This window comes from Antrostomus carolinensis, unplaced genomic scaffold (assembly GCF_000700745.2).
Source record: "Antrostomus carolinensis isolate BGI_N321 unplaced genomic scaffold, ASM70074v2 scaffold15068, whole genome shotgun sequence".
In the NCBI taxonomy this organism is placed as follows: domain Eukaryota; kingdom Metazoa; phylum Chordata; class Aves; order Caprimulgiformes; family Caprimulgidae; genus Antrostomus; species Antrostomus carolinensis.
This window is the reverse complement of record NW_010331029.1, coordinates 23610-41342: the sequence shown is the minus strand read 5'-3', so window position 1 is coordinate 41342 and position 17733 is coordinate 23610. Positions and strand designations below refer to the sequence as shown.

The following is a 17733-nucleotide window of genomic DNA, read 5'->3' as shown; positions in this document are numbered from 1 at the left end:
CATTCCAAGTTATTTTTCACCTCATCTAACCTTTACGAGCTCATGAAATCGAGATTACCATAAAGAGAGAGAGAAGGCTGATAACCCAGATAAGATGACCATGCTTTTAATTGTCACATTTAAGAGACAAATTTAACAGGCAAACTGACAGTTTGCTATGTATATCTGGCACAAAAAGAGTTGGCTCCTTGGGAAGGACCGAGCTCAGCATCTGCCTGTGCCTATCTTCCTCCCAAGTGCTAGATGCCAGTGGGTGGGCCAGTAGCCAGAACAGGCAGGATCTGTTACTATAACTGCCTTGCAGCATCTGGACCTCAGATTAACGGTGGGAGAGGAGGCAATTGCAAACTCCTCACAAGTGGACCATGACCTTCCCCCAGCAGTGGCTCAGCTGACATCCAGGAGGAAAAAAAAAAAAAAAAGCTGGTTCCAGTAGGCAGAGTACATTGGCACTGTGGTGAAAGACAATATTTTTATGAAGAGACTGCTTAGTGGCAGTGATAATTCTTCAGCATTTACCTACTTTATGTATGTACCTACCATTTCATAATTCTTACCAAAGTCCAAATTAACCAGGCTGATACATTCAACCCCTGTCAGTTTTTCTCTCTCAAAGTGCAAGAGAACAGAGTTCAAGGGACCATGACTTCTGAAAGTGAACTTCAACAGTGAGGCGACTAAGGCAAAAAAATAGGGCCAGAGGCAGATATGTTACAGGCTACATCAATGTGTTTCCACACATCACAAGAACTGAATGACTTTTCAAAAGTCAGCTGGACACTCAGTCCAAAGCCACGTGCTTAGGTGGTGCCCTATACCAATTAATATCATCACAAAGCAGAGCAGAAGATTGACCGCAGAAAATATTCCCTGAGCCACCTGGGAAGCCAACGGTGCACTTTCCCACACAGACATCAGGCAGGTGAACACCCACCCAGCTGTGCACTCTGAAGCCACCTTCACAACTGGCTCAAATAATCCGGATGAGGACTGTCCCCTTGTGCTGAAACTGATGATATATGGAGTACCTTGCTGTAGAGGGAGGTGCTGGGTAGGATGCTGCACACATTCTCAGCAACTGCTCTTTCCATGCTAGATTGCCCAAAGGTCTCAGGCTGAACACTGTGGATTGAGGCCATTGTCAGTTCAAGACCTGTGCATTTTTTGAGTGCATCTTCAAACTTCCTCTTGCCCCCTCTTGTATCACTGCTATAAAAGAACAGATTCTACAAACACTGCTTTACTCATGCATAGAAAGCACAAATGTTGCTGGAAGGGTTCAAGGATACTGTCAGAACCAATGAGGATGCCTAGCTTAAGGGGAATATTTTAGTGAAAAGCAACAGAATGCATTTTCCCATTGTTAAAATCCATAGAAACACCTGAAGTGCTTATGTTCCTTGTCAACATTATCAGATGTAAAACATTTTTCTGTCATGACTAACTCAGAACTCTGCGGAGGATATCACTAGTATCAAAAATAGCATAGGAAACTTCGTGATGTGTAATCAAGTATTTTTAAAAAAATCTATTAGCAAAAATAGTAAGTTTCCATCAACCTCTCTCCCACATGACACTTAGTTTTGTATTTCTTCGCATGTATAAAGTCCATTTCCTATTGTATTTCCCATTTCACTACTCCTTTGGGAAAACCTAATTCATAAACAAACAATTCCCAGACCAGATAACTAAATCTCCCTGCTGACCCCTTTCTGTACAACCCAACAATAACAACAGAGACACAGTCTCTCCATTGCCACTCTGTGGTGTGTTTATGCTGTTTTACTGATGATGTAATGGAAAGAAATCGACATGCTATTATTATTACTAAGGACTGCAAGGAAGAATTGGTATTCTTTAAGGTTTTATTTTTCCATTCAAAAACAAAAGTCCTTCCAGGGCTTTCTAACCATTCACTGTTACAAAAGGTCAAAATATTCCATCAGAATCCTTAAAACACATGATACTTGTTTTCTAAAATATTATCACAGCTAATTAATTTTGAGCAATGCCTTTTATGAGCAGTGTCACAAGGCTACACACTCATCCCTCTGGGCCTCAGCAGTCCCTGCGTGTCCTGTGCATGGGAAGACAGTGACAGAAGTGACTAGAGTTGACTATAGTCTTTGGTCTCCCATTGCCTCAGAAATGGTGGGGAAGCCTCTGCAAGAAGGCCCATTCCTTTCTGCCCCTTTAGGACAACTATCCATAGCAAGATGTAAGGAGGGATAAATTGGACTCTGCCCTCTTCCTTTCCATGCTAGTTGTGGATAGGATGAGAACAGCTCACAGTCATCTCCTGAGTTCATTTGAAGCCTACAGGATTTCCCTGTGCACTACATATTTCAGGGACAAGATATAAGCCATTCAGTCTGCCTCCCCCAGAGCCCTGTGACTGTTTGCTGACTTTTGCTGAAAGTAAAAATCTAATCCTTAAACAGATGTACAGACTGGGACTGAGAAATGAACACACTTGAGATTTTGCAAAGATTGCTTGAGTTGGGGAGGGAGAGGAAGAGAAAAGGGAGACCTGTTTCAGACAGCAACAGATCATTAACATGAGAAGTTTCTGAAGAAAGCAACTTGGGGTGTAAGGCCAAGTGCCTGTCAGAGAAGTCAGTGATCAGGCTCAAGATTTGTAAGGCAGTTTGGAGACATTTCATCCATGAAGGTTTTTAAGAATCAAAAAGCTAGCGATCCAGATCCTGAAAAGAACAGGGAACTAGCAAGGGAGAAGAATGTGGCTATTTTTGCTCATTTTTGGAAGCCTAGCCTTAGCTAGCTTTGAAACCTTCTACATTAGTATGTTATATAGTGCACCATTCTTCCATATAATTTTGGCATTTACATCAGTACATTAGCAATGGAAACAATTTCTAAAACAGTGCTCATTCTTTTGTCTTGTCACATTTATGATTCATCTTCCAGCTTCAGCTCTCCATACATAATTCCAGGAGACCAGATAAAAATATGGGAGACTAGGAATCTGTTATGCAGAGGAACCAATGAACCTGCATCCTCTGCAATTCAAAATTCTATTAGAGTCAACAAAATCTTTTAAATTTTCATTTTCTACTGTCAAGCATATAGAGATGGTTTATCAAGGGTAGGGCTGAAAAAGTACCTTACAAAAGACATTGTCCAAGCTAGTAGTTCTGCAGTTAGCTTTATGCTGAAGAGAATAACAATACCAAATATACATGACGCACTTTAAATGGTATCAAGATGTATAAAAGGAAACAAACTAACTCAGAGCATCATTTAGGGCTCAATCTATCAATTAATGTCTGCCTAGGCTGGATTTATTATATCGAGCACAGATGGAAATTGTGCTGCAATACTACCCCCAAGTCACAACTCATAACTTTATGTACTTATTTATGTGACCACATCATGCCCAAAAGCCGTGTAGCTGCCATATTCAATGGATATGCAACACCTCTCAATGCACATATTAAAATTTTCCCTTACCCGGTGATTTAAAATCTCCAACAAGTCTCAGCTATACTTAGAAGACAGCTTCCTTAAATTGCAGTAGCGCCCCAGGGAGTCTGTGCCACTTAGCTTAGGGGTCATGCAGCACACAAAGGCGTTGTTACGAGACTGATGTCTTCCCAACCATTATATGGTGTAATTAGTGTTGGATGTAACTATCAAGCTGTCTCCATGGAAACTACCTGAAAACCTACAGTTTTAAGGTTTTAGCAACTGGTCTTTTTTACAGACCCTTAAGATGCAGTTAGGAGCACACTGATTGCCATATCTGCTCATTAAGCTTGGATAAGAAACACATTCTCTTTTCCATGGTATTTGCACAGTCCCCATGATGACTCGCAGGAATCAAATATATGTGCTAAGGTATGTATTTCATACAGCGAGGAACAAGCACACATCAATAAGTATTTTTACCATTTTTAATTATCTTTATGCTTATGTGTGTGCATATTCACATGCATAAAAGTACACAAGCTGCGCAGATGGAAGAAGCTCACTTCTATATTTATGAGCCCCTTCTTGGCATACTTGAAAGCTTTAGGGTCATGGAAACTCCCCCTCTCAGATTAGAGATGCACTTCAAACCACACTGGTGCCACAGAAAGCACGTACCACCAGAGCCCGGCCAGGTCTATCACACAATTCTGCCTCTCTCCCAGGGCTTTGGCTTGCAGCTGCACTTTTTCCATGTTGGGTGAGCAGAGATCTTGCGACAGTCTTACAGGCAGTGCAGGATTTTTGCTGAATGAAAATGTACTGTGTTCATGGAACTCCCGTGGGAGTTTATGACATTTTTGCATAAAGCCTTATGAGGTCCAAGCCAAGAAAGCCATGTGATTTTCAGCCAAGAATCTCACTGTCACTTTTGCCTGAGCACAGTAGCATGCAAAGAAGACACTATTTCAGTCTACAATATAACCAAGTGAGCAAGTGCCAGATCATCAAACACATTCTTGTTTGGGTTATGCTGTATGTATAAAATTTTTAAACAGATTTTTTTACTCAGATCGTCTCCCATTAAGACAGAGATGAACAAGGAGAGCCATTTGCTTCAGAAGGTACCAACGCCAGGACTCTTTTAATGGCACATATTTCTTTAAGTAAATAGCCCTCAGCAGAAGTAAGGAACTGACATTCTAGACCAGAATATTTTGTAGTGCTTGCATGCTAAACAACAGTGAGAGAGGAATTAAGAGATATACAAAAAGAAGCATATGCTTTAGCAGAGGCTTTAAGAATGCAGAAATGTGGAAAAGCATTAATTTCATTAATTTATTTTATTTCTCTTGGTTGGTTTGTCTCTGGAATTAAAGCAGATAAAATTCTCATGTGAATTGCTATCTGTGAAGAGAGGTGCAGTGAGCATAACTAGGCTAGAAGCCCCAGAAGATTTACAGTTGTGGCCTCTTCATTTTAAGAGAAGCAGGAAAAAGATAATTTCTGCTTTAATAAAAACCATCAGTACTTTTCCAATCTTTAAGAGGGATATCATCCATTTTGTTGCACTAACATGAAGATAGATCTAGTCTATCCATTCTCTTCAAGACACCGTGGGGACCAAAGAAGCAGATACACAGACACAAATGTAAAATCAAAGACTACAAGAGGCATTCTGAGTAGCTGTTACCTATTTTGGGGGAGGACTAAAACTGCTGGAGTACAAGTACAGTGGGCTACAGTTAGGCACACAGGACCCACAGATAAAGAGACTCTTTCAGATGCCCCTGCAAAATTACTTATGCAATGTCCGGCCACCAGCATTAAACACAGGGTGGCCCGGGACAAAGACTTCTAAAGTTAACAAACAAGGAACCAAAGCAGCTGTCAGGAGATGCTTTTATGTATCAGGGAGCCTCCAAAACTGTTCAGAGACACTAGAGATTACATAACATGTGTGGAATAGCCTTATAGAAAAGAGTTGCATACTCCTGATCAGATCAATCCAAATTTTCTTCCAACCAATGCATAAGAAAGCCAATGTAAAACTCAATGCAATTTAATTTATTATCCAACTTCATTTCTTCAGATGAGGGAGGAAGAGAGAATCCAAAATCCACTGTCCTTCCCATTTATTCTTCCTCTTTATAACAAGCTGTCTCAACAGGTATCTATTGGAAACAAGCTGAATTCCCTACTACAAGTTTATTGGTATAACACTAAACATTAATACAGGAATATGTATTCATAAGTAACCAGTATCTTACTGAAGAAAAGTTCTGAAATTACATTTTCCCTTCTATTCATGATTTATATAATTTCTGATGCTTAACTTTTAGAGACCCTAATAGGTTTCATCACCAGATACAGATTGGCAGCCTTAATCTAAACAAACTCACTGACAGCACTGTTAGAGCTCATTAGCGTTCTCACCAGATGCTTCTGTCTGTATATATGAGCATCTCCAGTCTTTCTTACTAGTACATGACCCATGATACTAGCATAGCTTTCAAATTAAAACAAGGAATCTCAGTACAGCTTCAAATCCTTGGTCTTCTGGGGATTAAATCTGTGCAAGGCTATGACGAACCATTCCATATTTCTTGGGCTGCTTAAAAGCTTTTTTTTTTTGTTTTACAGATAACTTGAGTGATTTTTTTTTTTGTCATTTCTCACAGATCTATACAGATATGACTAACACACACACTATTTGCTTTCACAGCAAAAGTGCAGAGAGTATTTGTCACTATAAAGATCACACACGTCTATATACACAGATTAAAGCTGTGCTTCAGCTGTCTCTGCACAAAGCAATGCCTTGACACGAAAGCTGTCAGAAATCATTACAGGGAAGAATTTAAAAACCTCTTACAATGATTCAGTTGCTGTGGCCAAAGTAAGTATCATAAAAACAAGTTACGACCCAGCTCCAGTTTTTAAGTGAATGAAAAATTAGAGGGTAAGGAGGCCAAATATGTGGGCTTCACAAAGAATGCATCCTTGAATCTGCAAAGCAGGTCCGATTTGATCTCATGGTTAGTTTATTGGTCTATCAGCACTTAACAAGAAATGAAGTGGTGGCAACAATCTTAGCCCAGCTCATCAGTCACATAGGTACAAAGCATCCAAATGGAAAACAGATTTTCTGATTCCCTGCACCTCCCCAGAGGCCTGTGCTGCTGTCTGAGGACTACAGCATTCTCTTTTCTTGGCTCATTTGCAAGATAAACATATTCTGGCCTCGAATGCTGGTCCTTTCCAACTGCTGGTGAAAACTCCAGTCAGTCTGAAAGATTAAGAGGATGATCTAGGGCACTACTCAATCCAAGAAAAATGCTCATGTGGGACTGCAAAGCCACTGTTGTGAACAGAAGGGTTTTTTTCCACTGGATCTCATTCTGCAAGTCCAGATTCAAATACTTTCTATCTTTATTCTTTATCCACATTAACTTCCTTTCTTTTTTTCTTTTTTCTTTTTTTTTCCAAAGGGAGTCACACACTTGGATTTAAAGAGATTTTTACAGTACTACTTAAATACTGCTTTTCTGCATCTATGATGACATAAGATACAATTGAGAAAGCCTTCATACCCAGGCAATGTTGGGCTGGACCAGTACGTAGTTTTAACACTTCTGAACACGTGCAGGAAGCAGCATTAGTGACCAGACAGATAGGACTCTTCTTAGCCACCCCATATGTAAATTTATATTTCCTTATAGTTACAAGATACCTTGTGAAAATTTTGTAGGAGCTGGTAGATCAGCCCCTGCCCTTGTAGGCAAGCTCCAGTTCAGCTCTTGCTTTCTGCCTATCCATTGTCTGTGCCTGCAGACTCTTTTGATCCCTGTTCTAAAACTCATGTATAGTATTTCTGAATTTTTCAAGTAGTCATTGACTTCTACTCCAAAATCAGCTGCATTTCAGCACTCGGAGCAGCAGTTCCTCTGTGCTCCTCATGCTGCCTCAGATGGGCATGACTGAGCCCTAAAATCATTCTTACAGTAAGCTTTAAAACACTTAATGTCTTTCACTAAAGACATTAAGGAAACTGCTAGTTTTGATAAAATTAATGCTACAGACAGATCTTCTGTCCTTATTACTTATTCCCCTCTCTGATCTCAAGAGAAGACATATAATTTAAGCACTGGCTTAGAAGTTACAACAGGAAAAGAACTAATTTACTCTGTTACGGAAACCTTCCTAAGCAAGAAAATTAAACCATGCACATTAACAAACACAGACTTTTAAGGAAGAATAACAGATCAAATTATCACAGTGACACACAGTGACAACTTTGTCTAATTTATGTCTAGAGTTGGCCAAAACAACACAAACCCAGAAACTCAAACTTTGGGAAGGCTTTGATCCAGTCCAGACTTTGAGGCTCTGATCCACTTCAGCTGGGAAGGACCCAAATCTGCCTCAAATATATTTCACAACACATCTTTGACTGCATTTTTTTCAGATAGGTCATAAATACCACATGTAGAACCATTTCTGCAACTCAGAACATCAAAAAAGAAAAAAAAAAAATCACAGAATCATAGAATGTATTGGGTTGGAAGGACCTTCAACGGTCATCTAGTCCAACCCCCCCGCAGTGAGCAGGGACATCTTTCCTAGAGCAGATTTACCTGAATATCTCCAGGGACAAGGCCTCCACTACTTCTCTGGGCAACCTGTTCCAATGATCTACCACCCTCATATTGAAAAACTTTTTCCTAATATTCAACCTAAATCTACCCTTTCCTACTTTAAAACCATTACCCCTCATCCTATTTCTATGTGCCCTTGTGAACAGTTCTTCCCCAGCTTTCTTATAAGCACCTTTCAGGTACTGGAAGGCTGCCATAAGGTGCCCCCAGAGCCTTCTCTTGCTCAGGCTGATGCAAGAGCAAGCTTTAGATAGCTGACTTGCTACCAAGGAGTGAGGAGAAAGCTAAGGTACTAAAATCTGCACAGTCAGAATGTTTGGAAGAAATTCAAACTGGTGAGAAAGTCTATGTGACTTGTACAGTGTGGAACAGCATGCAAAGCACAAAACAAGCCATATCACTCCCTTCTTGTTAACCTCAGAAAAGAGAGACTCATTTGACTACGGTTTCTAAACAAGCATACTATGCATGTGTACTTTTTTTTTTTTAAGGTAACAACTTCATTCACTGTACTAGGAAAGCTGTGATCACAAACCACATAGGAAGGTTGTGGTTTTCAAATAACCTAGCTGAGAGTGATGAAATCAAGTAAAATCTAACCAGGGAAAAGGAATCTGACAAGCTCTTCTGATGGCATTTACCACCGACAATGTAACAAATGAGCTGTTAATAACTTAAATCAAGTACAGCCGAACCCCAGATCCACAGATTATAGGGTAATTCCAGTAGGAATGGACCTCAAGAGGTCACAATGGGTTGCTCAGGGCTTTGTCTATTTGAGTCTTGAAAACCTTCAAAGACAGAGACTGCACAGCTTCCCCGGGCAACCTGTGCCTCTGCCTGACTTGTCCTTGGGATTAAAAAGTTTTTCCTTATACCTAATCTGAACCCCTCGTTTCAATTTATGCTTGTTATCTTTCATCCATCTCCCTGCCATGCACCACTGTGAAGAGCCTTGATCTGTCTTGATAATTTCTCTATAGCTACTGGGTGGCTGCTGTTTGTTAGGTGCTCTCAAAGCTGTCTCTCTTCCAGGCTGAACAAGCCTGGTCTGGCAGCTGCTCTTCATAAGGCAAGTGCTCCAGCCCCCTGACTTTCTTGGCAGCCCTCTGCCGAACTCTCTCCAGTTTATCAATGTCTTCCTTGTATTGAGGTGCCTAAAACAAGGCTCCCTATTCCACATGTGTTCTACCAAGTGCTGAGTAGAGGAGCACGATCACTTCCATGAATTTACTGCCTGAGCTACTGTTAGGACCACTCAGGATACTTTTTGCCTTCTTAGCTGCCAGGGCACGCTGCTGGCTCATGTTCAGGCTTGCTGTCTATCAAAATTCACAGGTCCTTTTCCACACAGCTGCTTCCAGCCACCCAGTCCCCAGTCTCTATTATTGCCAGGGGCTCCTCCTTCCCATGTGCAGAGCTTCACATCTATCCTTGCGGAATCTTGTGAGATTTCTGTTGGCCCATTCCTCCAGCCTGTGCAGGTCCCTCTGGAAGGCAACCCTGTCCTTCAGCATTACTGACTAGTCTTCTCAGTCTGGTGTCCTTTGCAAACGTGAGTGCACCCTATCACCTCTGATTCTTCAACAAAGATGTTAAACAGGATGGATCCCAGGTGTTAAACAAATGGACCCTGTGCTAGTCCATTTTCACAAGCCTCCAGTTAGAGCAGGAATCATTAAACTCTACCTTCTGAGCCTGATCATCCAACCATTTTTTTGCCTGTCTAATTGTCTGCCTATCCAGACTGTACCAGTCTAATATGGATATAAGAATACTGTGAGAGATACTGTCAAAAGTCTTGTTAAAGTCAAGGCAAATGGCATCCACTGCTCTCTCCTGCAACGACAGCAGTGGGAGTTTGGTACTGAACTTCAGGGAACTAGTTTTAACTCTTGATTCTGAGAAGACACACTGGAAACAACAGCTGGTGCATACACTCTTAGAAGGAGTGCTCTTCTCCAAAACACCTTTGGAAACACAGATTTGTATTACTGGGATATTATTTCTATTCAGTAGGCCAAATCCTTAGCCGTAATAATCAGCCTAGCTCCATTATACTCAGTCGATAAACAGTATTTCATCTCAGCTAACAATTCTGGCTTATTAAGCACCTCACATTTGCTGCCTCTATGTGCAGGTTGCACATACAGGTCCTAGGAGCGTTAAACAGGAATAGCAAAGGAAACGAGAGAGATGCAGAAATTGCTCAGTTCTCCTGGGAGAAGCACAGATCCATTGTGTTCCTGTGACAGTCTCTCTTACCTTTGCAAGGAAATTCCATGCTGCATATTGCCCTGAGGTTGTGCTGCTTTTTAGCTTCACTGTGTGCAACATCAGAAAGAATCCCAACAGTCCACTGCAAGGGATGAGGAAAGCTTGTTAATAAAGTCTCTTAATTTCAACTAGGCAACCTCTTACAGGCATCTTGGTTTTCCTAATGCAGAACCGAACAGTCACCCTTCAAGCAGTGTTAATCCCCTTTGGAGAAAGAAAGCTGGTGGACAAAGAGCTCACACCGTGTCCAGTACATCTCAGGTTTTGTTCAGTCAGTGACTCAAGTCTGAGTGAAGTAAAGCTGATGCTCTTATGGCTGGTCTCTAACACACTTGCACAATCAGAAAAGTAGGGATTACTGGAAACATGAGGTGAAACATTAACTTCAGGCATTGAAATGTCTCTGAATAAAGGCAATGCTAATTTCAACAGGAGCCACACATGTTTGGCAACTAACTCACTTCAACCTCCACAGAGCCTTGAACTGAAAAAATAACCACTGGGAAGTTTCTGCCTGAAGCTTTCAAGCTGTTTAAACTTTATGAAGCCTAAATTCCAATTAGGAAGTCAAATACTTCTCTACTCTGTAACAAACAGACAGATGACTCAGTAGTGCTGGGAGAATACTCCGAAGCTCTCTGCTGACAATTAAATGAATTTTGATTCTCAAGTCATATAGGACAGTAGTCCCCAGTGCTCCTGTAGCCAAGACTATTCTTAAGGAAACTCTGTTTCACATCTCACTGGACCTCAAAGAGCTTATAAGCTTTTGCTCTGGATTTTGTTTCACTTGTGACATACCTACAACCCACTGGTTATGAACCAGTGAAATAGTGCAAACTAGTAAGCAGGGAATAGAAAAGGACTTCAAAATTTGTCAGGTACAAATTACTGTGTGGCTGGTCGAGAGGCATAAGAGATTACAAAGTATTGTAGGAAGCTGCATGGGAAAGGAGATAGGATCAACACAGCAAAAAGTGCCTTGGTATTCGAAGAAGGAATGCTGTTCTGAATACTGATGCAATGCAGTTGGTGCCCTCTCTGCAATAGCAGGAAGGGTGGAAGACGGTGGCTCCCCAGGTCAGAAGTTCCATGCTGGACTCCAGTACCTCAGCCAAGTGCTGTTCCCTGCTCAGTACATGTGGCAAAGTTGTGTTTCAGCCACAGTCAGTAGAGGTGTTTTTGATACACCAAACAGTAGGGTAAGATAACTGACCAGGAGTAGGAGGCACTAGGGTTCCTTACACTGAGCCATAACACGGCACCCCAAAGGACTATCTGTTGTGCCTGGAGCCAAGAAAGCAGATGGTGCTTTGATTATAAAAGATAGGCCCAAGCTCAGCTCCCTGTTGCAGAGGATGAAATGTTGAACAGTAGAACTTTCCACTCTGAGAAATCAGTAAGTTCAGTGAAACAGCATTGCCCAAATTTCTGAAAGTCCAGCAGCTTATATTTGTTCCACATCTTCTGCCCTGCTGAGAAGGGCTTTTAGTCAGAGTGATTTGAAGCTGTTTGTGAAACAGCTAATTATAATACCTGAAATACTACTGTCACAATTAATGTAAATTTATTTCATTAAATAAATGGAGAACTTTGCACCTTACTACTAATGCTTCAGACATTCTGCACAGACAGTGGAATTAACTGCATCAGTCACCCTTACTTTACATTGTATAGGTTTTCCTCCAAATCCTTTATGTCTACCAAAACACTAGATTACAAGATGTAGGAGAGCAACTGAGATGCTTCTTTCTCCATCTACCTATTCCTTTCCAGTTGCTGTAGTGTACAGTGTTATTTACTATACATATACTGAAGCTGGGGCAATAGAAATGGAAGTGGGAGGCTACTGCAGTGGTAAAATTCAATTGAAATAGAAGAGTATCTGGGCTAGACAGATATCCACTAGTGCCTGCAATTAGACCTTGCCTTCAAGAAGAAATAGATTTCATCTACCTACTGTTAATACCTAACTGCAAGTTACTTGTAATGTGGATAGTCCACCCTTGCAAAAAGCCACTTTCATACCAAAAAACTATGTACATAGGGAAATTATTTAACAATCATTTTTAATATTCCCTTTTAATGGAAAATCCAGGTATAATTAAGAAAATTCCTAACAATCAGAAAATATTTTTGTCATCAGTTAGCACAAAAATATTTTTTCCCCTCTAAAAAGAAAATACTTCAATTTGGCAAAAGACTGGAGGGGAAAGAGAGAAATAAATTTTTTTGAGATAATTAAGACCTATAGAAAACATACTTGCATTGTTCTGTGAGGATTATGCTATTGGGCAGTGAACTTTCACTACTCAAAATAAAAGAATGCTTGTTAAAGCTTTTCCCTTTTACTCAAAAAAAGCATTCTGCAAAATAACAAGATGTACAGGTAAATAAATCCATGTACGCTCGTATACTGCTGAAGACTAATACTTTGTAATCACTGCAAACAGCAAGTTTTACAAGGGTCAATCCAACTTGAGAAGCATTTGAGAGATGCTATTTATCAAAGCTTTGCTACATGAGGTAAAAATTATTTTAGTGGGAACTCTCCTGATCAGAATGCAGTCACTCAAATAAACACACATACTTCCAGCACTTTTGAATCTCAGGCCTTCAAACATATATCCACAGGTATGCACAGACACATATTCTCTGCAGTTTTACTGGCTTATGCCAGCAGAAACTAGTATAACTAAGGTTTTGCATGTTCCAAAATTTTTAACTGAGAGTCCAGGTTGGAAGTCAATGGGATCTCTTATTTTGAAAACTTTCACATGTCCTGATATAGAAAGGTTACCTGGCGCAGCAGCTGCTATGAAACCTGTAGAAGTACAGGAATGGAAAGTCCAAGGCACTGAATAGATCACCTGAGGGACAAAGCAATATACTCAGTGGAACACAGCGGAAAAAAATTACCCATTGTTACAAGCAGGGGAACAGCAATCAGACAAACATTACTAGTTTAACATTCCTTTGAGCTTTTACAGCTGGCTGACTTTTCACTTATGATGCTTTCCACATTTCTAGTGCATTTAATGATTTCTCTCTGACCTTGCTTCTAGCCAGTTCCTCCCTTTGGTTGAAAAAGGGGAAAAGGGATATGTAAGAGTATTGTTTGCTACTACACAGAAGATCCTGCTTAAGTAACAGTTGCCAGTGGATAGACATGCATCATATTCACTTCTTTTATTACAGAGTTCATGGTAGTTCCTACTGAAGCAACAGGAAACACAGACATATGTTGGCTGCTTCCCCCTCTGGCATTTGAACTCTGTCACACAGAGCAACTTGAGAGGTTTAAAAAAGTTCTCCTAGATCCAAGCAGAGCTTTAAAGTACTTGCATTTCCAAGAACTTGGACTCTCGTTGTTCTTGGTAGCAAGAATTCCCAGGAGTTCTCCAGCCTTCAGGCTCTACAGATCTGGAGCAAGATCCATCTTTCACTTTTTGAAATGCAGGACTATTTTGCTTAAGACGTCTGTCTATCCTGGTGGGGGAATGCTATATACACAACACACACTACCAGGCTAAAGGGAGAATTTATGTTTATTTAAGTGCTGCTTCTTTGGTTTTTCTGACTGAGCAAATCTCTAGTGAAAGCAATAGATTATCATCATTATCCTTCTAACTATTTAAACATTAGCATGATAAAAATATTAGCCACCATCAAATATTCAATTCCTCCACTGAATTTTGGAGGAGACTTTGATCTTTTGCTACTTGAAATCCTGCCATGGGCTCAAGTGATGGGATACATCTTATGAAAACAAGAAAACGAAATCTCTGCATAGCATTGAGGGCAATGCGGAGAAGGAAACTCAGCTCTATATGGGCTGCTGGGACACTGCTCTGAGAAGGACATATTCACCTGGGGAATTCCTGTTCTTTACTATGCACCACCTCAAGAGCTGTTCTTTGCAAAGGGCAGCTAAGAAAGGTATTAGTAAATATCATGCAAATTACACAGTGTTATATACCCTCCTCTCCTCTTCCTATGGGATAACACATTATTGGTCATATTCCTGTTGAATTCCAGGGCTAAAATCCTACAAGGTTTGGCCTCTAAAAATATGTATGGAAAGGAAAGGCATCATGGAAACTAAAAAAAGAAATAACTCGATCCATTTTACCTGCTGGATGGGATGCAGAGGCCAACAGCACCACACTAAAAAATAAAAGAAAAAAAAGATTAATTGTATACTACAGAATTTATGACATGGCTGGAACAATATAAATTGATAGCTTTGTGTTTGTTTTTTTCATGGTGAAACTTATTCCAGTTAAGTAGAATAACCGAGGCATAAGTATCAACTAAAAAAAAAAAAAAAAAAAAAAAAGTTGGTTGGGAAGGAATCTCCAGCAGGGTGACCTAATACAACCTCTCACCTGAATAAGGACTATCACCAATATTTGATCATGTCTTCTGTGGCTCTGTCTCAAAAAGCCAGGTCTCAAAAACCTTCCAGCATGGAGATTCCATACCTCTCCTGGTAACCTGTACCAGGGCTATCCTACCCTCCCAGCAAAGAAGTTTTTTCCTGATGTCCTGTCTAGTTGCATGAAAGTTGCGATTTATGGTTGTTGTTCCATGGTTTGCTATCTTCCACTCCTTAGAAGAGTGAAATACAGCCTTATGCATGATGGTTGTACATGCGCTACACATTCATGCCCAAAACATCAGTTAGAGAAAGGACAAACGCTGCCATTAAACAAGTTTTTAAAAAACGCATGAAAATAAAACCAAGTACCAGCCCAAATGATGCACACTTTTCAGAAACAGAGCTTGTGGTAAAGGATGTACAGAGCCTTTTTCAGTGCTACTGATTCTTCCAGTAAATTTCTGATTTGTTTCCACATTTTTTCATTCCATGTTGTTTCCAAGGTTAGAAGGCTATGGAAACATTTTATGGGGCACTGGAAGATGGGAGAAGCAAGCATGTCTCCAAAGCAGAGCTACAGCTTCTTCCAATTACCAACAACATACGTCCATAGCAAACACAAAGGACAACAGGGAGAAGGAGAAAAGAGCATCTGGAAAGGTTGCTTCCTGATAAGCAGCAAGCACTGGACTTACAAAGGTAAGAAGACATTCATTAATGTTATGAATGCTAAAGCTAGGCAATTTTCCCTGGCTAATTACCAGTGATTCTTACAGTTCACTAGGCCCACTAATGGCAGTTAAGTGCCAACCCAGCCAGCAGAGGAACAGAAGCCTGCACAATGAAAAGTTAAGGCAGAGGAAGAGCTGGAAGTGGTTCCCAACACACAAGGCTGTGGCTAGAAAACAGCACTTGCTGTAAATGAGCTACCTCCAGTACCTGCAGTACAGTACCATCAGCGTGGTGCTTATACCAGTCCAACTCCCTTCTCCCGGGTTAACACAGATGTTTCCAAGCCTGCTTGCTCTCAGCTGGTCCCAGTTCTCACACCGAGTGGCCTGCCCTTGGCATGCTTTGCTGAATCCCAGCATCATTCACAGAGGTACCAGTAACAAAAGGAACTGCAAGGAACATGGAAATCCCATGGCCAAGGAAGCCTTGGGGAGACGCTTGCCACTGAAATCAGCCATGGAAGACAACAGATTGAAGGAAGAAGCAGTTCATGAGTGACTGGCAGACAGGTATTTTAGGCTTAATATTTTATAAAATGTCTTTGAAAGGCATCAGCTGGTACAATATGTTCACATTGCCAGTGTTGATACACGTTTTTAGAAGATGTGGTTGTCACAAAGATATTAAACAAGGCAAAGCAGATCACTTACAGTGATTCCCCCCCGTCTCTCCTCTTCACACACACATGCTCTCCCTGCATGGGATGCCAAGAGGAATTTATAATAATTCCTCAGTTTCCAGGTAAAGAGAGAAAAGGAAGCAAAGGCCTATTGCCTTTGAGAAAACAAGAAGACTGACAGGGCAAGTGAAACTATATCAACAGTGATGAGAATTATTACTAAGTTGTGATTCTCCACTTCTGCTTTTTGCATTATTAATTTTTAAACAAAAAAACCAAACAAAAAAAAACACAACAGTGAGACTTGGCAGTGCTCAGAGAGAAACTTCATTCTGCAACCAAGAGGAACTGATAACCCTACCAGACATCCCAGGCCTCAATCCAAAGAAAACACAGGAGGAAAACAAAATCTTCTTTGTGAAGTGTGGGGCAGGTTAAGGCAAATGGGTTAGATAGCATTAAAGCTGTGTTGCATCAGTAAAAAAAAGACATCATGATGTTGTAAAACCAGATTAGGGATTCTGAGGTTTCCAGCAGGACAGCCTGGACATCAGGCTTCAGCAAAAACAAAATCCCTGGGCCAGATTTCTCTGCTCCTTTCTTTTTCCCCTGTACTCAGAGCTACTGAGGGCTGGGTCACCTGTGGTTTTTTTCTGACTAAAAGAAGGTTTCATCAGCAAGAACAGTTATTTATGCCTGCAAAGCTGCCCTTCCCTGTAGCAGAAAATCTACTGCAGCTTTTTTAATTCACAAAAGTGACAGATTAGTAGCTCTTCCAGAATCCAGATGAAGTTTAGCTGCATAGAGTAGAGCCCTTACCTCACATCCTTTGTCAGTGGCATTTAATCACCATTTGAAACCCTTCTGCTATATGTCTTTGTTTTCTCCTTACCAGTGACTGCTAGGCTATATCTGGCATGTCTTTGTGAACATATATCAGACAGTGACAGACACTGGGATGTACTGAAACTTTCTTCCAGGTTCTCCACAAGAAGTAACATATCTATACCTGCCTCACCATAGGAGAAAGCCCAAGATAAGCCGTGACCCGCTTCTAAGACACATTATGTATCCCCCAACATGCCAGGTAGACATTACTACCCACCCCCCTTACACTACCCCTTGTCTGTGGGGGTGGCAAATCTGGCTCTCTCCTTGATAAAAAGTGGCGGTCTGGAAAGGAATAAAAGACAATGCAAGATTACTGGAAAAAACACTAGGAAGCGGAACACTAACGCAGAAGTCAAGAGTGCGGGGAAACACAATACTGCAGTAAAAAAAGGTGGTGGGAACAACACTGGAGGATTAGAGGGAGGTTCTTGGAAGTACATTTCCCCTCTTATCTTCCTCCCTCTCCCTGCCCCACATGCTTAAACACAAGGGAGATGGATGAACAGGATGGGGTTGGGCACTGAGAAGCAACATCACCCCTCCCTTCTCTGCACAGCACAGCTCTGCTTTCCCTCCTATACTTGTTCCTGGCCTGGATCCTTTTTTAAAAGCCATCAAATAATCATGCTGTAAGTGATGAAGTGAGACGAATGCCACACTTTCAACATCAGCAAGTATTTCTTTGGTTCTGGAAAGTTCCCATTCATGTACATTTGCTTAAAATGTTCTTCTCTCCCAAACTGTTC

At 40.9% G+C, this 17733-nt stretch overlaps 1 protein-coding gene across 1 annotated transcript in view; it reads right to left on the bottom strand.

Annotated features, from left to right (window-relative positions):
• Nucleotides 1-10352: 10352 nt before the first annotated feature.
• SLC35D4 (solute carrier family 35 member D4) overlaps nucleotides 10353-17733 on the bottom strand; it is a gene marked incomplete at both ends in the record, with an annotated part of 28910 nt that continues 21529 nt past the window's right edge. The window contains 3 exons of the mRNA XM_010173096.2: nucleotides 10353-10446; nucleotides 13165-13234; nucleotides 14497-14531. Coding sequence (XP_010171398.2) covers nucleotides 10353-10446; nucleotides 13165-13234; nucleotides 14497-14531 — 199 coding nt within the window. The remainder of the gene's footprint in view (nucleotides 10447-13164; nucleotides 13235-14496; nucleotides 14532-17733) is intronic.